Raw genomic sequence first — 24,509 nt, forward strand, 5'->3', positions numbered from 1 at the left:
AACACCTGTTTAATGAAATTAGATGCTAAGAGGGAAGATTTATCTTATTAAAAGTTTTTGTTTCTCTTTTCAGTAAGCCGTTTCCCCTCTTAGAAGCCAAATCCAATGTCACAGTCCTTGACACACAGATACAAAACCTGCGCCTCAGGTCTCTCAAACACATTCTAGAGGCAGCAACAAGGATGAGAAATGACGCTACTGATGTGAAGGCAACTTTGGCAGAAATCGAAGACTGGTTGGATAAATTAATGCAATTGACCGAAGAGGTCAGTACTTCAAAATACATATGATTCAGTTGGTTTAAAAGGACAGTTTCTGCAAAAAAACTACAAGGCCTGCATATACACCAGATTCAAGCTTAAAAGAAACCTTCGTCCATTCTTCTCCACCCAGTAATTTTAAAATTCAGAAGATGAAAAATACTTCTTTCTGGGAATATGTTTAAAATGTATTTTAATGTAAAGGTTTTAATTGCAGTTGACTTCACTGAGAATTTTTCTTGGCTTAGGGTAGCAGGATAAGACCCAGAGACTTTAATCTAATCTTGATAAAGGGGCAGCACTGTCTGCCTAATGAACCTGTCTGGAGCTTTCCTAAAGGGGGAGAATATTTTACTTTCATCCCAGAATTGCACATTTCCTTAGAGTTTGTGCATCCAGAATTTCTGTGGGTCAGCAGCTATAGAAGCCTATTTAAATTGGACTTAGACTCATAGACTCTAGGACTGGAAGGAACCTCGAGAGGTCATCGAGTCCAGTCCCCTGCCCTCATGGCAGGACCAAATACTGTCTAGACCATCCCTAAAAGACATTTATCTAACCTACTCTTAAATATCTCCAGAGATGGAGATTCCACAACTTCCGTAGGCAATCTATTCCAGTGTTTAACTACCCTGACAGTTAGGAACTTTTTCCTAATGTCCAACCTAAATCTCCCTTGCTGCAGTTTAAGCCCATTGCTTCTTGTTCTATCATTGGAGGCTAAGGTGAACAAGTTTTCTCCCTCCTCCTAATGACACCCTTTTAGATACCTGAAAACTGCTATCATGTCCGCTCTCAGTCTTCTCTTTTCCAAACTAAACAAACCCAATTCCTTCAGCCTTCTTTCATAGGTCATGTTCTCAAGACCTTTAATCATTCTTGTTGCTCTTCTCTGGACCCTCTCCAATTTCTCCACATCTTTCTTGAAATGCGGTGCCCAGAACTGGACACAATACTCCAGTTGAGGCCTAACCAGCGCAGAGTAAAGCGGAAGAATGACTTCTCATGTCTTGTTTAGACCTGTTATTCTAATTTGTTTTAATCCCTTGAGTAACTTTAGACCATAATCAATGCCTGCTTTCACATGAGCTAGTCTTTTAATTTGTTTTCATATCATCTATAGCGATATTCATCTTCTCTTTGCCATTGCTAATTTTAAAAATCACTGGTAAAAAACCATGATAACCAGTTTGAGACTCACAATTAGCACACAGCCAACAGAAGTGTATAAGGGGCAGCACAAAGCTGGCAGGGTGTTTACTTAGGTCCTGCTAAAGTTCTTGTTACAATTATTTCATCTTTCAGGCCCTGATTTAGGAAAGCGCCTAAGCACGTGTGTAAGTCCATCCTTATTTAGGAAAGCCTTTAAGTCCCACTGACTTTAGGCTCCATGCAGGCCAAGAATACCTTAATAGTGGAGCAGCACAAAAGGGACATAATGGGCCAACGGATCTAGCCTAGAATATTCATTATAAACTATTTGTGACTGAATATGTTCATAGAATACCTCCAGCTTCTTGATCAAATCTTTTTATGACTTATTTGTTTTTTTTTCTTATCATCATCTCAGAACAGTATGACATTTAATTATTTGCAAAAGAAAATTTCCTCCCATATATTAGTATCATGAATCCATATTTCTGTTTTGTCTTAAATAAATCCCTGAAAGATGCTGGATTTCAGTTTTTGCTCTCCAAACACTGGATTAGTTTGAAATTCTGCTAATTGCAGAATATAGTTTTGATTTGTTTTTCTCTTTAAAAAAAAAAACAGCCACAAAACAGTATTCCTGATGTGATCATCTGGATGATCCGGGGAGAGAAGAGACTAGCTTATGCCCGCATTCCTGCACACCAGGTTTTGTATTCTACTACAAGTACTGAAGCATCTGGTAAATACTGTGGAAAGACCCAGACCATCTTTCTAAAGGTACTGTGATAATTTCATTATGCCACTTTAAACACTACAGTTGGAATTTAAAAACATGCTATTTTTGTTAACATCAGACGTTTTCCCGTAGCTAATTTTATGAAAAGTTAAATCCATGAAAGGCATGTTTACATCCATTAAGAGGCATAGGGCCATATTGTACCCTCGGATCTGTAGCATAAGGGAAAGACATTTCTAGTGCAACTTGTTACAAAATGAGACAGAAAAACTTGTGAGTGGGTGACAGCAGCCTAAGTAGCTAGCTGCTGGCAGATATACAGTATGGCGCAATCTGACAGTGGCACAGGAGAGGTGTAAGAATTCTGAAGTGGTGGATTGATAAGACTCAAGGTGCGAGGCGTCAGCCACAAAGAGCCAAATTGCAGATGCTTTCCCCAAAACAGCACACAGAGTATGACAGGAAAACCCATTGTAACAGAAAATCAGAATCAGCTTCTTGTCCATGGCTTAGAACCTTATCCAAGAGTTCAGAAATGTGATCCAGATATTTTGCCAATGTAGGAGCTGATGCTGCTAGAAGGCATGTGGATGGATCTCTCGTGGCGAGGGACTCTTACTGGGTGGGATTTGAATAATTCAGAGAAGCTGCTAATAAATATTCAAACTTTTGGATGTTAATCTGAACCTAATACTTAAGACTTGCCTTAAGGAAATCTCCCCACATAGCTATACCAGTGTAATTAGACTGCTTTAGTTATACTGGTATAACTCTCCGGGTGCACATCCTTATTCCAGAATTAGAGTGACTTTTTCAGGTTAAGTTTGTCTCTTTGAAAGTCAATTAAACCAGAAAAAGGCACTCTTATTCCAGGATAAGAGTATTCACACAGAGAGTTATAGTTATACTGATATATCAGTATAGTTATACCAGTAAATTTCCCAGTGTAGACAATCTCTTACCTTAAAACTTCCAGCGTGTGTCCATCTGTGTACTGTGTATAACCCTTGCTCCTATTTGAGTGAAACATTCTTTCTGACCTCTGCATTTCAAGCCTCTTGTGACAAAGAAATACTAATACCAGTGCTGAACTATGAACTTAGAATTGTTCTCAGCACTGGGCAGAGGCAAACTCATTAGTGTGTGAGACTTTGGAAAGGAAACACAGGAAAGGAGTTAAGCAACAATCTTCCTATGCTTAGCTCTTACATGCAGGGCCGCCCGGGGGGGGGCAAGAGGGGCAATTTGCCCCGGGCTCTGCAGGGGCCCCCACCAGAGTTTTTCGGGGCCCCTGGAGCAGGGTCCTTCACTCGCTTGGGGGCCCCAGAAAACTCTTGCGGGGCCGGGCCCCGGAGCTTCTTCCGCTCCTGGTCTTCGCTGGCGAGGGAGTCCTTCCGCTCTGGGGCCCCCGCCATCGCATTACTGCCGAAACGGGACCTGCCGCCGAAGTGCAACCCGGTCTTCGGCGGTAATTCGGCGGCGGGGGGCCCTTCCCTTCAGGGACCCGCCGCCGAAGTGCCCCGAAGACCCGCCGCGGGTCACTTCAGCGACGGGTCCCAGAACGGAAGGGCCCCCAGCCACCAAACAGGGCCGGCTCTAGACATTTCGCCGCGCGGGGGGCCCCCGGCCGCTTGCCAGTCCCATGGCTCCGGTGGACCTCCCGCAGGCATGGCTGCGGAGGGTCCGCTGGTCCCGCTGCTCCGGTGGACCTCCCGCAGGCGTGTCTGCGGATGCTCCACCGGAGCCACAGGACCAGCGGACCCTCCGCAGGCACGCTTGTGGGAGATCCACTGGAGCCGCCTGCCGCCGATGGCCCCAGACCCCCGGAATCCAATGGGCGACCCTGCTTACATGCCAGTAAATCAAGGGTGAGGTTCTACTCTTAGGATGTTTTCTGATAATATCTGTCAAGCAATAGGGGTTTTGCTGATAAAGACATTTTGAAGTAACCACTGAAGCAGGAAACTGCAGTGCAGGAGTATTCGGATAAGCCATGTATTATTTTCTATATGTCTGAGCTATTATGTACATTTATTCAAAACCTATATTTACTGTCTAGGATAACTATTCTTTTTACATATTATAGTACCCACAGGACAAGAACAAAGGTGCCAAAATTCCAGTGCAGCTGCGAGTTAACATTTGGCTTGGGTTGACTGCAGTTGAAAAGAAGTTTAACAGCTTTGCAGAAGGAACATTCAGTGTTTTTGCAGAAATGGTATGCCTCCTAATGTTAAATATATTACTCTTACATGAAACTTTGTCACTTACTCTGGAATGTACTGAAATTCTGACCTGAATTACTGGTGTCATTTTGCATAGATATAAATGACTAAATTAGGTTCAAGGTAACGGAGAATCAGACCCAACATCTCTTCCAGATGATGCCTCTGACAAACTCATAAAACTAGATTCTGATCTTGATTAGATAGGTGTAAATCTGGAGCGACTCCACTGACTTCAGTACAGTGATTCTAGATTTATATTGGTATAATTAAGATTAAAATCTGGTCCATAGCATGTTGCTATGTGAAGAACCTTTTAACAAGAATTGCTTGTTCAGATCTGAGCAGAGAATAGATGAGCATAGGCTGTATTGGTTAATAATGGTTCCACAGGAGCAGAAAGATTCACTGAAACAAACACTACAGGAAAATTGAGGCAAACCCAGCAAATTCCAATTACAAGAGAACATATCATAACATGGCAGTGTTAAGAGTTACCACGTATAATGGGGTGGTAAAAATTAGGTGGATAATATTTAAAATAGCCTTCTTGGTATGCTGTAATCGTAGAGACCAAAATAACAGATGAATCTAGACTCATCCAAGAAACAATTTTATTCTTCTGTTAATGATAAGCTTCAGGCATCCTTTGCGTGCACTTCCTACTAATGGCTACAATGTGCTGAACCAGTAATGGACACCAACATCTGTATAGTTGCTGAACCACTGCTTATATGACATCACGACAGCAGCCTGTGTAGCCATCATCCCTACAGTTAGTTGAGTTGGCAGTACTCAGGCACCTGTAGTGAAAGTAATTTAAAATAGAAGGTGAATGTCAAAATCCATGATTTCTTACGTATAAAATACAAATCATTATGGGACAAAGTTTTTACTATTTGTGCAGTATTTCAAAAATTTTCTAGGAATTTTACAGGAGGAAGAGGTTTAAAAAGCCCAAAATCAAAACCAATCTAGGATCAAATTTTGATTCAACATACGGCAGTGTAAATCAAGAATAATTCCATTAAAGACAATGGAAGCGTGAGCATGTGAACCTGGTGTAAGATCAGAATCAGTCCTATCATGCCTGCCCTGATCAATTTATAATCCGATTTTACATGTGACTCAACAAAAGAAAGAAGGGTTCATGGAGAAGGACAAGGTTTACATGAACAAGATCATGCAGGGATTAATGTATGGTACATGTTCTCATTATAATGGAAATGTATTTACCAAAAAGTTGAAGCTGTCTCTTGTAGACAGCATGGAAGCAGTAAGTTTGTAGATCTGAATGAAGAGGGGATGTAGGTTGGGAGGGGATTCACTGCAGACAGAGCAGCATTGAAGAGGCACTGAGAGGAGGGTACGAGGAAGAGATGAAGGGATCATTTGAAGTTGTCAGTGGCAGAGTAGGGGTGAGGAGGAAATATGGTAGGAGATGGAGACAGCCAGATATAGAGGAGATAGCACACCTACTTGTTTCTGTTTGGAGTATGAAACAGTATGAAAATATGGCGCTCCAATGGATTTACTAAGAGCAGTCCCTCAAGCATGAAAAGGATGCTGTTAGTTATATGAAAAGTTGTATTTGAGACAAATTTTTTAACATCATGTTCTGAAGCACCATCTTTAGCTTCTGCCAGTCAATAAGTGCCACTTTGTGAGGTTAGTAATGAATAATGACATGAAATAGAGTGGCACCCAGCTGTTTGAAGGAACAAATATTTTGCCTGATTGACCTACTTGTCTGGATTTGAACATGGACAGGTTTGGTAAATCAGTGTGACCCATATCTGTTTACATGGTGCACCATAAATGGTGTTTATAAGGCTAGCTTACCCAGGAGCGGCGCCAGAGTTTCTGGCGCCCTAGGCAAAATTCGGGGGGCGGCATTTTGTGCGCTCCCCACGGGGCGCATGGGAGCTTCCAGTTCCACTCCCGTCGCGCCGCCGAAGAAGGACCTTCCGCCGAAATGCCGCAGGCGACAGCGGCAGTCATTGAGCTGCTCAATTGCCTGCCGCTGTTTTCCGCGGCACGTCAGCAGAAGGTCCTTCTTCGGCGCCTCAACAAGAGTGGAACCGAAAGCTCCCGCACGCCCCGTGGGGAGCGCACAAAATGCCACCCCCCGAATCCTGGTGCCCTAGACAACCACCTAGGGTCGCCTAATGGAAGTGCCGGCCCTGAGCTTACCTATACTTTCTATCTGATAGATTGGTCCTTTGATTTCAGATATGGACCTCATATAGTAGAATGTTTGACTTGTAACGATTACATAAATATATTCTTGTATTTTCCTAAGAGCTTTTCTTTGGACCCTAAAGTGCTCTTTTCTTCTTTTCTCTCAAACAGTATGAAAATCAGGCTCTTATGTTTGGAAAGTGGGGCACCTCAGGACTAGTCGGTCGCCACAAGTTTTCTGATGTCACAGGAAAAATTAAATTGAAAAGAGAATTCTTTTTGCCCCCAAAGGGCTGGGAGTGGGAAGGAGAATGGATGTTTGATCCTGAAAGAAGGTCAGATTTCTGATTCCTACACAATCAAACAGCAATAAGGTGTTTGCAATATTTCCTAGTTATTTTCAAAATGTGCATAATAAATTCATCTCTTGGGTTTAAGTGGGGTTGGGCAGGTTTTAAACAGAATTTTTGTAGAAGGAAAGTAAGTTAGCCAATCAGCCAAAGCTATTTAATAACAGTACAATCTGTGTTTACATCGTTAGAAGAAAGGATGACCCTTCTGCTGTGAACATGTAGAAAGGATTTCCAGTCATTAGGGGACCAGCCTGGGACACTAAAGACCTTGCTGCAATTTTTCAATTCCCTGCTCTGCAGTAGACTTGCTGTGTGACTATGGGCAAGTCACTTAAACTCTCTGTGCCTCTATTCTCCATCTGTAACATGGAAGTACAGCTGAGGTATTGAGAGAACGCTAAGGATACACTGCAGACTGTGAGGGGCTCAGATTACTACAGCGATGCAGCCATATAAGTACCTAAGATAGATCAGGTGGCTGTCTGTTTAACAAAAGCTTCTTCCAATTTCAGCTAACAGTGGAGTCCATTTTAAACCTCCAGTTCACATCATATCTACACTGTGTACAAATCATCATCTAGATGGGGAGGTCATCCAATAGGGCTTTTAATTTTTATTTATTTTGCTTTTTGAAAAGATGCAGCCTAATAACAGTGCATGTTCACATACACAGAGATAGAATGGATTAAATTGTAATAGTGTAATAGTGAAATTCTGGCCCAAAAATTCCCACCGATTTCAGTAGGGCTAAGAATTTCACCTCTGTTTTTTCTTCTTGTGTTCTGGCAGTGAGCAAGCATAGGAGGTCTGCCACTGTACAACAGAAGAGACCTGCTATTGAGTCCTTCTTAAAATTTAGCAGTTAAATCTTCATGATTTTAAGATTCATTTTTTCAATTGATGGTCTATGACATGCAGAAAAACAATAAGTGTACATCTGAGAACAGTTTAGCTGACAAAGGAGAAAAGCCTCTTGTAAAAATATGAAATAACAATTATGCCTGATCTCTTCCACTAGACAGAAAATAATCCACGCAACTGTATTTGACCAGTAGATGGCATTACAAAACAAATTTCAGTCTTTTCTGAAATCGAATCTGACAGGCAATTAAAACCGGAAAAATTTATTTTATCTGAAATAATTAGTAAGCTTTTAATTATCATGTTTATAGTTTAAAAAAAATCAGTAAAATATTTGACTTTCTTTTTAGACTCAGTCACACATAGGAGGTGGAGAAAAGTCAAGTTAGTCCAAATTCACAATACAGCTAACTTTTTTTTTTTTTTTTGGAAAATTGGGAAACTTGAGTACTGTAATGTGAATGAAAAAGTTTGATATTGGATGCATTTCAGCAACATTTTAATGAACAAATAAACTAGCTGCGACAAAAGAATCAGCTGGCAGCCCGTTTAATTGCCTTTCCCCTCCTTAGCCTAAGTCAGCTGATGTGTAGTCATGTGTAGCTCGTAGCTAGTCTTCAGGGAAATGTAGATTTTTTTTTTATGTTATGACTGTCAATCATTCAACTATAACAGTGATCCAGCACTATTGTACTACTGTATTTAGTGCAATGTAAATGGACAAAATAGGCTTGAAAAATACCCGTGATTTACACGGAATAAGTGATCGAAAGACTTGAAGAAAATGTGAAAGAAAACTCTGATGTGAGAATTGTTTATATTTTATATGTGTACATATGAAATACATGTGTTCTCATATGATATGCATTAGTATTTTATATGTTTACATATATACACTTGTTGAGAGCGTTCAAAGCAGGTCTAGATAGCAATGGTGGGAAATTCTAGGAAAAGAAGGCTTTATGTGGTCTATAGTGCACTCTATGGATAGTTGGAACTTCACAGTAACAGTGCAATAAAACTCCAAAAGAACAGGCCTCTGCCACTGCAGTTGAAGAAATATCTTCATTTGCTAATAGCAATAGGGCTTTTGGCACATAGACTCACCATCCATTGGAGGATGGTGATAATTTTTTGTATGCATGCACATGTGCACACACTCTACAGTAGTTCTATTCAGTAATTGTAGTTTAACGATTTGCTTTGCTAATATATTTGCTTTTGACTTCACAGTTTGCTGACTGAAGCTGATGCGGGTCATAGTGAGTTTACAGATGAAGTGTACCAAAATGAAAGTCGTTATCCTGCAGGAGAATGGAAAGCAGCTGAGGAGCCCTACACAGATGTGGTGAGATTCTTATAAATTAATACTTTTCATTTTTTAAAATTCTGGTTACAAGAGTTCTGCTTAGCTGTGAGCTATTTTGCTCCCCTTTTCCTAATTTTTCACTGCATGATGGGCTTTTGAAATGTCTAACGTTTTATTTTGACTTTAGGAAAATATGTGTCCTAAAACAAGTTAGTACAGAAGAATACAGTGATGTTTCACCAGCTATTTATTACCAAAATATTTGCTTCATCCTGAGTTGCAGCTGAGAGTGGGTGGTTTGAGCCCATCAAACCATCTTCTTATACAGCCTTGCAATATGGTTATGCTACATGTGCATTTTTTAAATATTAATCCTTTGGTTTTTTCCTACCTGAAAGAATGGAGAAAAAACTGCACCACCTGGTGAGATTACCTGTCCTCCTGGTTGGATCTGGGAGGATGATGCTTGGATATATGATATAAATCGAGCAGTGGATGAGAAAGGTAAGATTAACTGTTTATAGTATACTTATTAGGACAAACTCATCACAGTCAATCAGATAGAAGAATGTATTCCAAAACTTTCAACAGGTTGTTATGCTTCACTACAAGATTTTGAAATACAAGTAACCAAGAGCATGTTAGTAACTAGGTAGAGGAACATTAGTGATTTCTGGAAAGTTTTTATATTTCAAGGCTGATTTTGTTTTTGTGCATGTAGAACTTAGAGGTGGAAAAATGTGGCTTTAAATAGAAACTCGGCTGCAACCTTAACTTATGGAGAATCTAGCTGTTGTTTCATAATTTTAAAAAAATGTTATGATTTAGGACCATCAAGTTTTGGATAGCTATGTAAGCACACAGTTATAAAACTGTTACCCTCATACTCCAGTTGTTTGTTACACTCAATCTATTGTTTTATATTAGATTGTAATTTGTTTGGGGCAGAAACCAGCTCTTCCTGGATGTTTGTACAGTGCTTATCCCAATGGGGCTCCCATCCTGATTGGGATCTCTGGTCAGTTCCATAATGATGATAATGATGATGATGATGTAGGCTGGTGTTGAATGAAATACTCTGCAGGTGCATGAGAGACTGAGCATGTGTTGTACTTATTTAAGCCAGTAGGACCACAGTCATACTCCCCTTTTCCACCTGGAATCACATGTACATTTATTTTTAAGTTCTGGTGCATTGCCTGAAAATGATGGTTCTTTATTTGTGTGTTCCTTTGGATAATGCAGTGCAATTGGTTGAAGGGACAAAATGCCAGATCACAGTCCAAAGGAATGATACTGCATTCTCTACTCAGGCAAAACTGCCATCAGCTTTAAAATATAAAGTAATGATTGAATATTTCCACCTGGGAAATCTATGGGCTGAAATAACAAGGCATCCAATTTTATCCTCAAGTCTGATATACTAAGGAGACCCCCATGCACACTTCTCCTCTTCCTGTGCAGAAAAAGGACTCAGCTACCATTCCCCTGAATCCTACAGAGAGCGCATAGTGGGTTTAGGGATCTACTCTGCAGGACCTACATCAACCCCATACTGGCCTTGAGGGGATTTCTCTGAAGAGGGTCAGATGACACTGTGATTAAAATGCCAATGGCCAATCTAGTCTAGGGCTCCAGTGAAGATGCATTGGTGGTAGCAGTATGGGAAGTTTTAATGAGGAATCTAGTATAGACAAAGCCACATGCTTCAAGTAGTCCATTATTATCTATTTCATCTTAATGACAATATTTACACTTGAGGAACCATGTACCGAGAAAACTAGTACCAGTTACAAAAGGAATCCACAATTAAAAATGCCCACTACCTATATCTATTCCCATTTTTACCCTACTTTTACTCACCAGTCTATCATCAGTATAAAAACCCCCCACTACATTATGCAGCATCCCATAGTAGGACATGAATTTGCCATGACATTATGCAAAGTACTAGTAACAAAAGAACCTGGCCTCCCTTGGATCACAGGCACCACCATTTTGCCCAGTAGGTGAAGTTTCATAGGTTGCCTGCTGTGTATGTAATCACATTTCATCAAGCAGAATCCAAGGTGGTGTACTTTTTTGTGTCTTGTTTAAGTTTTTAAGCACTCATTGTCACAAGATACCATTGAGGCCAAAAGTTTAATAGGATTTAAAAAAGGACTGCTATAGATAATGAAATATTTATATAGGCAATGAGAATATCCACAGTTATATTAAAAGGAAAATAAAACCTCAATCTTCTAGGCATAACCCAACTCTCACCGAAAAGGGTTAGGAAGACACTTACATCATGGGCTGGTTATAAAGCTCTCAATGATGGGGTTTCCTGTGCCTTTCTATGAAGCGCCTGGTGCTGGCTACTGTCTGAGACAGGATACTAGATTAGATGGACCACTGGTCTTATGAACGTCAGAAATTCGCAAGTACAGTAAAGAGAGACTCTTTGTTACTAGAACTGCTCTTATTTCCACCTGCTCATAATTAATCCAAATATAAGGTGGAGCCATCAATCCAGCAGCAAATGGTTTAAGAGGGTGTCGGTGTGGTGTAAACCATGTAACAAGATAATTGTTAGGATACTATAGGGATGTTTGGGGGAAATATTTGACTTCAAAGCTTGCCGGTAAACAAGGAATCTATGGAATGTTTCTATAATAGTTCAAGAAACAAGGGACTTAGGAAAGTAGAAGGGACAGTTTTAAGAGAAGAGTATCTGAAGCCCAGAAGTCTGCCGTACTGTCATGAATTTAGATGAATTCTAAAGAACTCGGAGACTCTCGGATAGCTATTTTCTTTTTTTTAAAGTCCAGTGAAACAACTGGCTGTTTGGCATCATTGGAACCTAAGTTTTTTTACTCCTCTTATGTAGTTTTGCCACCTGTGCTAAGGTTAAGTCTCAGTGCATGAGGTCATAATACCTTCCACAGCAGAAAGTCAGACTACATAAAAATCTGGACCCCAGAATTCTGGCTGTTGAATTCCAATTCTGTACAGTGGAAATATAAAAAGCAGTGTTGCCAAATCTTGTGGTTTTGTCATGTTTCGCACAATAATTGGTGTGTCTCTTAAAACCTGAGGTCATTTGATTATGTTTGAATTCCAGCTTCCATTTAAAATAAAACACAAGTTTCTAGCCCTCCCCATTGTAAAGAATGCATGTATGCTCCCTAAAGTCTTAGAACCCAGTAAGTTAATAAAAAGAACTCCAAATGGATTTTTTAAAAATAAAATCTCATGATTTTTAAGCCAAAATACTGATTTTTTTTTTTTGGTGACATGACCCTTGACTTTTAAATGCTTAGGTTGGCAATACTAAAATAGTCCCTTATGAATGTATTTTATTTCCAGTGAAACTTGACCATCTGCAGAACTGCTTTAACACTGAACCCAAACTCCTCTTGTTTATAACTTACACTGTTTATCTGAAAGATAACTAACAAATCCTGTTTTAGGATGGGAATATGGAATTACCATTCCTCCAGATAATAAGCCAAAGTCCTGGGTTGCTGCAGAGAAAATGTATCATACACACAGACGGCGAAGACTGGTGCGAAAACGCAAAAAGGATCCAAGCCAAGCAACAGGAGTAAAGGTAAAAGCAGCAGATTACAACTGTAGTTAAGGGTTTCTATTTCTTACACATAATACATTATTTTAGAGGTAAATGTATTTGAAATGAATCTCAGAGATAAGTCTGAGTGCAGAACAACATTCTGTTTCTACCCAAAGAAAAATATTTTAAAACAACTTTATTTGACATGCAGTCAGTTTCCCTTTCCTGCTGTAGAATAGTGTCTTTGTCTTTCACTTACAGCAGGGGTCAGCAACCTTTTGGAAGTGGTGTGACGAGTCTTCATTTATTCACTGTAATTTAAGATTTTATGTGCCAGTAATACATTTTAACATTTTTAGAAGGTCTTTTTCTATAAGTCTATAATATATAATGAAACTATTGTTGTATGTAGAGTAAATAAGGTTTTTAAAATGTTTAAGAAGCTTCATTTAAAACTAAATTAAAATGCAGAGCCCCCCGGACCAGTGGCTAGGACCTGGGCAGTGTGAATGCCACTGAAAATCAGCTCGCGTGCCGCCTTTGGCACCTGTGCCATAGGTTGCCTACCCCTGCCTTAGAGTTTATTTTGAAAAGGGTTGATTGTTTTTGTTGTAACTACTGCAGACTTTTTATGACATTTACGTAAGTACAGTGTGGATGGTTTGTATTTCTTCTGATGTCTCCTAGGTAATGGCATCCTATGAAGATAAAGAAGGATGGGAATATGCATCTTTGATTGGCTGGAAGTTTCACTGGAAACAATGCAGTTCTGATACATTCCGCCGTAGACGCTGGAGGAGAAAAATGGCTCCTTCAGACACACATGGTGCAGCAGCTATCTTTAAACTTGAAGGAGCTCTTGTAAGTAGTAAAATCACAGCAGTAATTGTTTAATTAACAGGAAAAAATAAGTTTTAAAATTAGTGATGGAACATTAACATGTCGTTATTAAATACAGCAAGCTACTGCATGAGATGTTTTATAACCATTACATTGCTGTGTGACTGAGGCATTCATAGGCTTCAAGGCCAGAAGGGACCATGATGATCATATTGTCTGACCTCCCGCATAATACGTATATTATTTGACTCCTAGAATTATTTATCTATTAGCATGTTATGAGACTTGGCAGCAGAAACTGAACCTCTAGATGATCCACCTGCCTAGAAAAGCAAAGGAGCTGGTCCAAGTAAAGTAAAGCTGTTCAAGGGTATAAATCAAATGCATAAAGAGTAACTGTGTCAGTAATAGGTATGGACAGGCATTGCCTCTGCTGGATATTTGCATCAAACAACTAGTGGGAAAGAAGATAGAAAGATATCCCTATGGTCACAATTTAATTATTTCATAGGTTTATTAAAGGGATACATTGTATATGTTAAGCCATTAACTAGGAAGTAGTATAAAGAACATAGTGTGAGAAAGTAGTATATTTTACTAGGATATTAGATACAGAAAGGATGATGGCATCGTACTAGGGAAAATCTAATTTGTGGCAGTGGGGCTACATTTTTTTCTTGTTTTGCATCATAAGCAGCAAACAACAGGCATCTAGTTTATAATATCTATTTTCTTTCCTCCACTTCCTCGGGTCCTGACTCCCATGGAGTTTTGAAAATTTGCTTTTTAGTGTCTGTACCTTTTAACCTTTATTAACTAATAAATATTGGGCTAGACACAGCTCATAGTTGCTGCCAGCTTATGCCAGTGTAACTGGGGGGATAACACCCCCAGCAACAGAATAGCTCTCTAAAGGAGATTGGTGGCCAGTGTAGAGTGCTTGCAACCTCTCCTGTAGAAGGGTGCTTGCAGACAAGCCCATCGAGAGAAATGGTACATCATGTTCACTGGCATCCCAGCCCCTTCCACTTCACTTTATTTACACAGACATTATACATTTTGGGGTCCCCCAAGTTCAGGCCCCCAATACAATTGTTCCCTCTTTCCCTCCTTCTCATTTGCCCTGCTTGCAAGTGGCCTCGCAAATCAGGCAGCGTTGGCCAGGAAGTGGACATGACTACCAGACTGATTTCTATAGTGCTCTGACTGCAAGTTAAAAATTGTCTTCCCAAAGGAGAATGGCAGAACAAACACCTTTGCCTGCAGCCAAGCATAAACTTCTTCTGCGGTATGCTAGGATTCATTTGTTCAGGGAAGTACAATTTGCACTTCTTCTTGCCCCAGCAGGAGCAAATGAAGCCCAGTGTGTACATAAGAAGCCATTAACATGAAGTTCAGGTTATTTCTGTATATGTAAATGTCAGTGAACTTGGTTTTGTATGTGATTTTAGGGAGCAGACACTAGCCTTGATGATGAAGAGGGGAAGAGTTCCGAAAAAGCCAAGGAGTCTGCCACACGTGTATTTGGTGCCAACACTCCAATTGTTTCCTGCAGTTTTGACAGTAGGTTTTTGCCTGATCCCTGCTTAATGACTCACTTCTGTTGTTATGTGTACCAATCACTGATAATCAGTAGCCAGGTAGTGAACCACATTGTTACCCATCCTCCTTTCCCCAAACCCCACCAGCGTACTTGTTGAATCCACTTGTTGCATCTCGTTACTAACCAAGACTGTAAACTGTTTGGGACAGTGTCTGTATTTTAACTATATGCTTGTACGTCTCCTAGCACAATGATGGTCAGAACCTTGACTGGGGCCTAGAGTGGTTACTAGAAGACAAATCATGCGTAATACAACTAATAATGTTCAACTTTATCTGTTTCCATCATCTGAAGATCTAAATATAAATCCTATCAGGAAAAAAGTTAAAAAATATTTGAGTGAACAGGACCAAAACCAATAAACTGGATTAAAGAATATAGGTCAAATAATCTCTAGTAGCTCATAATTATATGAAAATTTAGAGATGTTTAATTCCCATGTTGATAGGTGCCTTACAGATACCTAAAGTAGATTGATGGATAAGACCCTTTTAGTAATAGTGCAATACAGACAGTTGTGCTATTGACCCTCCATTCAATCTACTCTTTTGGAGCCAAATGCTTGTTTCACTGGCTACCTAATCAAAGCAGCCAGCCAGATTTACCCTTGCCAAATCTGAATATAAAACTGAGCTGCATTTCAGCTTCAAACCCTAATCTAAACATAATCCAGATCTAGATCCAAACAGTCCTCTCTCAGCTCAGCTCTCCCTCTTTGTACACATGCTCTTATTACAGTCTACTGGTACCCCTGAGTTGTCCCATCTCTCTTCCTTTTAACCATAGTCAAATAAGTCTGGAAGAAGCTTGCTAAATTCTGCTGTAACCAAGCAATTGTGGAAAATGAAGAATTACCTGCCATGAGCATAACATACACTTTTGGGGGAGGGGGGTGGAGAAGGGAGAGGAGGAAGCATCAGAGGAAGGAACCAGAGCTTTGGTTTACAAGCCTTTTAACTGGTTTTCAGAATTCAAATAGGATTCAGCTGAAAATAAAAAGCCAAGCCAAAAAAAAAAGAAGAAAAGTTTCCAGTTCAGACTTTTGTTTCTATTTACCCTCTGATCTTCAGATATTGCGCTAATAAAACTATTTTATGGAATTTTATTTTTTTAAATAAAATGTCTAATATGCTTAAATAAGCTCCTGCTCCCTTTTGAGTCAATGGCAACACTTGTACTGAATTCGTGGGATCAGGCTTTGGCCCAAAGTAAGCCAGGGAACTGTATTGACCAACGTTCTGGATTTGAGGGAGACAGAGCGGAATTAAAAAATGTTCAAAAATACATTCAGGGCTAGCTTGCTTTGGGGTGAATCCTGCAGTTTTCAGTGCTACTTCTACCTTCAAAGTCTTGAAGCAAGAACTGTTGGTCCTGACCTCTAATCCCATATAATTGCAGACAGGTGCATGAGAAGTTACGTCTGATTACCAGACTCTTTTGAACAGAGTAATTTGTTAGGATTTTTTAAAGTCTCCTGCAGAGTCAGAAGTGAAAAAACTGAATGGCCTCCATTTTATCCCATTCTAGGGATCTTCATCTACTTTGTGCTGGGCTGTAGAAGCAGCTCCCATACATTAGCCTGATAGTACCAGTACACTGGTCACAAATAATCAAGTTAATATATGGTGCTAAAATTGCTCGTTCTTTGGTTGAGAAGCTATTGAATGCCTGTTTCACAAATGCAAAATAGCCTAATTAAAAGAATCACACTCGTTTAATTCTAGCCACTACATCTGGACTCTCATTTTGTTTATTTTGTATAGGAGTGTATAGTTACCACCTTCGCTGCTACATCTATCAGGCAAGAAATCTTTTTGCTTTAGACAAAGACAGCTTTTCAGGTATGGAAAAATGCTATTCAAGTCAACAAACCCACTCCCTACAATGAATGAATAGCTTATTTTAGCTATAGGATAGCTTGATTCACCTGCTGTAGGCCCCTATGGCAATAATGACAGCTTTACTGAGTGGGATCCGGAGCTGGCCAGCACATCCCCAATGTGCACAGTACTGACCAACAAGGAGGAGTGGTTAGTGCATCTGAGAAATGCACTGATTCAGCAGTACCCCTTTGACAGCTCTCCCAGCTCCTCTCCTGTAGGGAGAGAGGTCGTGCAAACATTGCCTATACTTCCTCATGGATGAATCTCTCCGGGGCCCTAGCTTCTCCTTTTTGACCCAAGACTATGCAGTGTGTAACCCTGCCCCACCCCCCATAGGGTAGCAGAGGTGAATCAAGCTATATTTGCTTGTTGTATCAACAAGTTCTTGCCTTATCCAAAGTTTTATATTACGTTAGCATTAATATTGATGTGTACAGAAATTGCAGATTATATGTACCTTACTGCTAAATATGGGTCTTGTTTATTTGTACAAAGGTATTCATTAGTGCATAATTGTACAGGAACGAAAAATGTGTTACCCTTAATAGGCAATAGTGGCACATGATCTATTGTAAAGATTTATAAACTGTAGTAGTTTATCCATGATAGCATGATGATCAGACAAATTGCTTTTACTCCTGGTATTCATTTGTATGACTTTATCATAGCTCCATCCATAAGGAAAGTCTTAGATATTTCTACCTATATGTATCAGTCTGTGTCTTTGTAATCAAGAGTAAACTAATAGTTAATGAGGTACTCAAGTATTTAATGTTTGTTAGTCGCAATGAAAAATTCCACTGCATGGGCAGAATGGGATACTGTATAAACATGACTTTGAACTTCTAACAGGGTAGGGATAGAATGAATACACTGTGGATGGGGGGCTGGGTTTTTCAGGGTTTTTGTTTGTTTGTTTGTTTTTCCACATTTTCATCTCTTTTCCTCTTCTTCCCTTTTTATTATTAATTGAACATATCTAGTGCATTCCATAATTTGTTATAGAAACAGAGAATGAAGTATATTGTAACAGTGATGCTGTTTTCTCATATGTTGTCTGAGTTCAATTTTTTGGTACATAGCAGATGTCACTGTTTTGGACTTATTTGAATATGCAGCAATTAAAAAGAAACACAAAGGATCTACAACAACCCCCCCAATTGACAGATACCTCAGATGCAGACACACATAAATCTAAATGCCTAACCTTGTACTTTAACAGCAATAATGTTTGAAGGTTTACATAAAAGTACATAAACCTTGGATTAGTTACTTAGCTAGAGGCTGTTGAAACTGACCTAAAGATAACCTTTAAAATAGCCTCTGGTGCTTGGTAATGGCAATTTGTAGAGGAAATGTTAATATCCATCATCAGATACCTTCTTCAGAGATCCCGATGATTTAGAGGTCTACCTAATAGTAGACTTAGAACACCTCAATCATTTAGATCTGTTTAACAAGAGGAAGGGGGCTGCCATAAATAAGCATGTTTGAGGCCAAAGCCTGATCTGTGCAATAGCCTGGTAGAATTTATTGTTCAGCATCTAGTCAGAACTAGAATGAGCTCTTTGTATTATTTATGAGTCCATGGAGTTGTGCATCAAGAAGAAGCTTAGACAGAGGATATATATCAGTAATTGTAAGAGGAGGCTCATATAGCCAAAATTTCATTTTAGTTTTCAGGCTAGTTTTCTGATTCTAAGGACATTTTAATCGTTACACACATTATTGTGGTGTTCAAGATGTGCACAGAGCAAACTCTGCGGTAACCAAACTGAGAATTTAAAAGTTCATCATCAGTTCTGTGTTAACCATTCCATTGTGTGTGATGATGTATTTGTATATCATGAAGGGCTTTGAAGAGGGAACCAGATGGCTCAGGAAACTAGTAACAAAATATGAAGACTGTCACCTCCAAGTTGTAGTTTCAAATCCAAGCATGCTTGATAATGAAAAATATTACCAATCTTGTAACCACCTAAATTCTGCCACTGTGTGAGGACCTCCAGTGACTTGATGGCTCTTGAGTGCTTTGGACAGACAGGATAGGTTTTAATGCTGTGACACATACGCAGAGTGAAGAGACTTTTTAAAGGAAAAACTGGGATACCTGTCATCCTGGGGAATTCACAGATGAGTTTTGACAGCTATGGTGGGCAAGTACCCAGGGCAATGGGATTGTGTCCGTTTCTTTTCCCCTCAGGGTTAGCTCCACTAAGCAATCTTTGGTCCCCAAGACCAGATTAGAAATCTCCTCAGAGATTTCTGGACATTCCTTGTTTATAATCAGGCCAAAATTATTTAATTATTTATTTATCTATTTATTTGGTGATGGTGTTAAAGCACTTGAACTTCTGATTCAAGCTAGAACAGGAAGTACGCAGGCATGTGAAAGTGAAGGAAAAATGGTAAACTTTTCAAGCCTCAAGAAAGGTTCAATGGAGGAATAAGTGAAGGTTCAGGTCAGATTAGTTTTCGCAGCTCACATGTGTAGGTTCATACATAACACTCTTCCATTCCAGAGGGTTACATATTCATTACAGTGGGTGGAGAGTTATGTATCCAGGTATTTCTACCACACTGTCACTGTGGTGTCTATAAATATTACATTTCAGAGTTACATGCACTGCTTTTAATACTAGCAGGATAAGATTTTTCTAATCAATACAGTGGGAGGTTATACTTTGTAATAGTGTTGCTTGCTGCCTGCTATCACCACCCATAGGTGTCTGTTATAGACTGAGGTAAAGAGACTTGAATTGGGAGGAGACAAAGAGGGAAGGAAAATAATGTGGGCCAGATCTTCATCTGGTGTACATGGGCCAATTTCCATCAGCTGAGGATCTGGACATTTTTTTTTAATTATATTTTCTAAATCTTTGTATGGTCTTTCAGATCCATATGCTCATGTTTCATTCCTCAATCAAAGCAAAACAACTGAGATCATCCATGCAACTCTGAATCCTATGTGGGACCAAACGCTCATATTTAATGAAATTGAAATCTATGGAGACCCACAGACAGTAGTACAAAATCCACCTAATGTTGTTATTGAACTTTTTGACAATGACCAAGTGGTATGTGAATTTTTTTGTCTTGATTCCCCTTTGGTTGTTTATTTGAAGATAGCAGATTAATTAAAGTTTATGATTTCTGATTGGCCAATTTGTCCAGGGCAAAGATGAGTTTCTAGGAAGAAGTGTTTGCTCTCCTATAGTAAAGCTAACCCCAGGAGTGGATATCACACCTAAGCTTCTCTGGTATCCTGTAATGAATGGAGGAAAAGCTTGTGGGAGCATCCTTTTAGCTGCAGAGCTTATTCTGAGGGACAAGGTAATTTAAAAATATATATATTCTTCCAAACTGTATGGTATATTGAAACAATTACAGTAGTGAATGTTTTACTATATACAGTACACTCTGTTTATGAAAAGAAGAGAGAAACTGGTGCTTCTGTGCTTGTCTTCATAGGATGGCTCCAACCTTCCAATTCTTCCATCACAAAGAGCACCAAAGCTTTACATGGTACCTCAAGGAATTAGACCTGTTGTTCAGCTCACTGCTATTGAGGTAGTGTATGCTGCTCAAATTAACTAAATATAATGAGAGGAATCTCATCTTGAAGATAGAAAATGTCTTTATATATTTGCTTCCAAAAATAATGTGGTAATAAAATAAATACAGATGGCTTATTTTCCAGTATAGTGTCATTAACATTTTTTAGTAAAGCACCTCTCTGTATATATACATAATCAGCCACACCTTATAATTGGAAATACATTGTTTTTTCAGTATCATTTTTAGCACACTGGTTTCTCTTAGTAACGCCTATATGGATTTTATTTACAGATTCTTGCCTGGGGGTTACGGAACATGAAAAACTACCAAATGGCTTCTGTTACTTCTCCAAGTCTCATTGTAGAGTGCGGTGGTGAAATGGTGGAGTCTGTAGTGATCAAAAACCTCAAAAAGACACCAAATTTTCCATGTTCTGTTCTCTTCATGAAAGTGGTATGATGTTAAAATTACAGTGCAAAGATCTTCAGTAGTGTTAAATGTTCTACACTCTAGGTTTCGTTTTTAGTAGAAAAATCAACAGAAGGAATAAGCAATTCTTCCTTGACTTAATGTAAGACATTTGAGTCTGAAAATTCTCATATTGATAATTAAACATTTCTACACAAATGCTGACAAAATAACATATTCTCAAATGCTACCAATCAATATGACTATGTTGATGATCTGTCTATAGCTCTGTCTAGGTACTTATATGGCCCTCATCACTGTAATAGCTGAGGCTCAGGAAATCTTACTTTGAGGCAATACATGTATTTTTTAAAAATTATTATACTGACATTTATTTAATTAGTACAGCATGGAGCTGCATGATGTATGCAAATATACATGCACAGATCATGAGAGTTCAGTATTAAATTGCTGAGACTGTGGCCCAATCCTGCAGTCTTTACTAGGGCAAAAACTCTTTATTCTCCTTAACTACCATGGTTCTAAACACAAGCAACTAAACTCTATTTTTAACTTCTAGCTTTTGCCCAAAGAGGAGCTATATGCTCCACCACTAGTTATTAAAGTGATAGACCACAGACAGTTCGGACGGAAACCAGTTGTGGGACAGTGTACCATTGAGTCCCTAGAAGACTTTCGCTGTGACCCCTACGCTACTACAGAAGACATTGCACCACAACTAAAAGGTAGGCAGCTAGAAGATGACAACAATTCTCCTCCTTTTTTGAGGAAGATTGGAGTAATCCTCCTTGAATGTTCACTATATATATGAAATAGATTTATAGCCACCTACTGTTGTTTATTAAGTTAGTGACAGTGTGGTTTGAGTGGAAAATCAAACTCACAGTATTAATCACCAATACGGTAATCTATAGAGCCTCAGAAGAGAGATGACAACCTAAAGGGCAATGTCTGTATTCTTACAACAGGCAGTGTCAGCCCACTGGATCAGCTGGTACCCCCAAAAGGCTTCTGTAGCATGTGCATGCAATATAACTACTTTTAAATGAGTGTTGTAATTGGTAGTACTGATGTAGAGAATGATGTAGAGAAAGGAGCAAGATAAAAGACTGAAAGCAAAGAGGGAATTACGAAGATAGCTTTATATTTTAAGGGTAAATTTATTTTGAAAGCCACTGTTTATTTAAAACTCCCTTCTTTTATTTACAATCATAGATTATTAGGGTTGGAAGGGACCTCAAGAGATCATCTAGTCCAACCCCCTGCTCAAAGCAGGACCAATCCCCAAATGGCCCCCTCAAGGATTGAACTCACAACCTTGGGTTTAGCCCACCAATGCTCAAACCACTGAGCTATCCCTCCCCCTGGTTTATGTGCAGTGCTCCTTAGAAAGCCGCCATCATTATTCCAGGGAATGGCTGGAAATACAACAGTAGCTTTTTTAAAAAAGGAAGTCGCAGGGAAACATAGGACCTAATCTGCTCCATGCATTTGGACCACATAAGCCCCCACATGGATCATCTTGAAGATCAGGCTCCTAATGGACCACATCAGTTCACTATACTGTACTGTCATATTAGGCATATAGGCACCATTTTTTTTTCAATTGCAACCCATTATGGGAAGATTTTGAAAACCATAAATGGCAGGTAAGAGTCTAACATACACTGACTTTCAACAGGCATTAGGTGCCAACCTGCCATTTGCAGCTTTGAAAATGTCCCATTATTGCTTTTTCTTCAAACTCCATTGCTTTTGATATGAGTTTGTGTGTGAGAGAGAAAAGTATGTATGTAACATAGCTAATGCTTGCTAATTTCTTTAAAGAGCTAATCCTGAGTAGCAGTTAACAAAACATTGCAAATAACTGCTTGCTTTAAAAAGTCAAACCCACGCCAAAAAAATTCTTTTACATCTTCTATAACATTTGAATTTAAATTCTGATAGCAAAATTGACTGGTAAATTTCACCTTAAGAAAATGTTTCATTTACAGTTAGCCTCCTGTCTGCTGTGCCTCGTCGGGATGTGGTCATTGAAGTGGAAGACACAAAGCCACTACTAGCAGCTCAGGTAATCTTTGCAATTTGATGCTTGACTTTCATATTTTGGACACGTGATTTACTAACAACTACTTAGCATACAACTCTGGATTTCTGTAAGCTTTTCCGCCCAAGGCACAGAAGCAACTGCAAAATTGGTGGAGCATTTTGGAGTGTCATTTAAAATAAATTTGTATCGTGGCAGGGAGCAAAGGAAGTATCTTAATTATTATTACTCTTTTTCTTATGGTTAACAATGAAATTATGTATTTCATGCAGAGTTGAGTAAATAATTAATAGTAATGTATTCTTAATCAATTTATTCTATCTGTTCATGAATTGTCTGTGAGCAGTTTGTAACTTTTCAAATTATTTCCTATTCTAAATTATTCACCAAATACTTTTGGTGAATAATTTTTGGTCTTTCGATCATTCATGAGCAGTTTGTTGAAGGTGTTCAGATATGAAATTCTAGAAGTGTTGATTGGTTTATTGAACTCTTAGGTCATATAGCACATTTCTGTTTCCTGATTGGATGAGTTACGCTTAAAATCAGGTTTCTATTGTGAATATTTGCATTTACAACTTCTAAACCTGTGCTCTGTGAATATTCTTGAATATTTGCTTACAATTCAAAATATTTTTGTGACCACTCCTGCCCATTTTCTAGATTGTTCCTAGAAAGCAACTCCAGAAGCCAAAGTGAATTTAACAACAGACACAACTGGTGTTAAATTTAAGTTTTTGAGCAAGCACTTGCTGAACATTTTTGAGCTATTCACTCAGATTTAATGCTTAACACACTAAATCTTAAACAACTACTTCTATGCTTATTTATCTTTTTTCTTTTGTCATTGGGGCTTGCAGTTATGATGTGCATAATATTTTGTTAATGCTTCTTTTCTTGCTTTACTGAGGATCCCTTTCTATGCAATCCTCTTTTGTCTTTCATGTAGCGTAGCTGCTCTGTAATTATGCTATATAAACAGTGCCAGTGAAAGCAGCAGATGTTTATCACAGGCATACCAGGAGTGTTGCCAGACTATAGATGTATCAATATGTTCAAGCATATACATTCAGTCCATTGTCCAACCTTTCCATTCAGCTAGAAGTAGTGTGAGGCTGAGTCCCTTCACTGACACAGTCACCTCTGGAAAGCATTTGCAGTTTGCATATGGCTGACCTGGTACATCAAAATACCAAAATATCGAGTCTTCTGTGTTGTTTCTGTTTTAAAATATTTTACCTAATTTAGCTTGAAGGTTGCACTATGGATGTGAGAAACAGGAAGAGAGAGGAGTTGAAGATGTCCCCAGGTTATTTTCTGAGCAACAGAAAGGATTGTGGTGTTATCAGCAATAAGAGAAAAGGCAGGAAAAGGAGAGAGTTTGGAGGAAGAAATAAGTGACAATTTTTAATTTTAGCCACACTAAGCTTAAAGTTTTTGGTGAGATATCCAGGAGATGCCAGATTTGTGGATGCAAGGCAAAACAAGGAACAGGGAGAGGCAAGCAAAATACAGT

The 24,509-nt window shown here is 39.1% G+C and overlaps 1 protein-coding gene across 3 annotated transcripts in view; it reads left to right on the plus strand.

Moving 5' to 3' along the window:
• Positions 1-24,509, plus strand: part of MYOF (myoferlin) — a 118,990-nt gene that overhangs the window by 74,401 nt on the left and 20,080 nt on the right. For all 3 annotated transcript variants that reach the window (XM_050959266.1, XM_050959267.1, XM_050959268.1), the window contains 16 exons: positions 74-266; positions 2,034-2,189; positions 4,235-4,366; positions 6,726-6,889; positions 9,002-9,116; positions 9,476-9,581; positions 12,533-12,672; positions 13,321-13,494; positions 14,925-15,036; positions 16,840-16,917; positions 19,855-20,036; positions 20,134-20,292; positions 20,431-20,529; positions 20,809-20,970; positions 21,506-21,671; positions 22,941-23,017. In XM_050959266.1, coding sequence (XP_050815223.1) covers positions 74-266; positions 2,034-2,189; positions 4,235-4,366; positions 6,726-6,889; positions 9,002-9,116; positions 9,476-9,581; positions 12,533-12,672; positions 13,321-13,494; positions 14,925-15,036; positions 16,840-16,917; positions 19,855-20,036; positions 20,134-20,292; positions 20,431-20,529; positions 20,809-20,970; positions 21,506-21,671; positions 22,941-23,017 — 2,215 coding nt within the window. The remainder of the gene's footprint in view (positions 1-73; positions 267-2,033; positions 2,190-4,234; positions 4,367-6,725; positions 6,890-9,001; positions 9,117-9,475; positions 9,582-12,532; positions 12,673-13,320; positions 13,495-14,924; positions 15,037-16,839; positions 16,918-19,854; positions 20,037-20,133; positions 20,293-20,430; positions 20,530-20,808; positions 20,971-21,505; positions 21,672-22,940; positions 23,018-24,509) is intronic.

This window comes from Gopherus flavomarginatus, chromosome 6, assembly GCF_025201925.1.
Source record: "Gopherus flavomarginatus isolate rGopFla2 chromosome 6, rGopFla2.mat.asm, whole genome shotgun sequence".
Classification (NCBI taxonomy): Eukaryota; Metazoa; Chordata; order Testudines; family Testudinidae; genus Gopherus; species Gopherus flavomarginatus.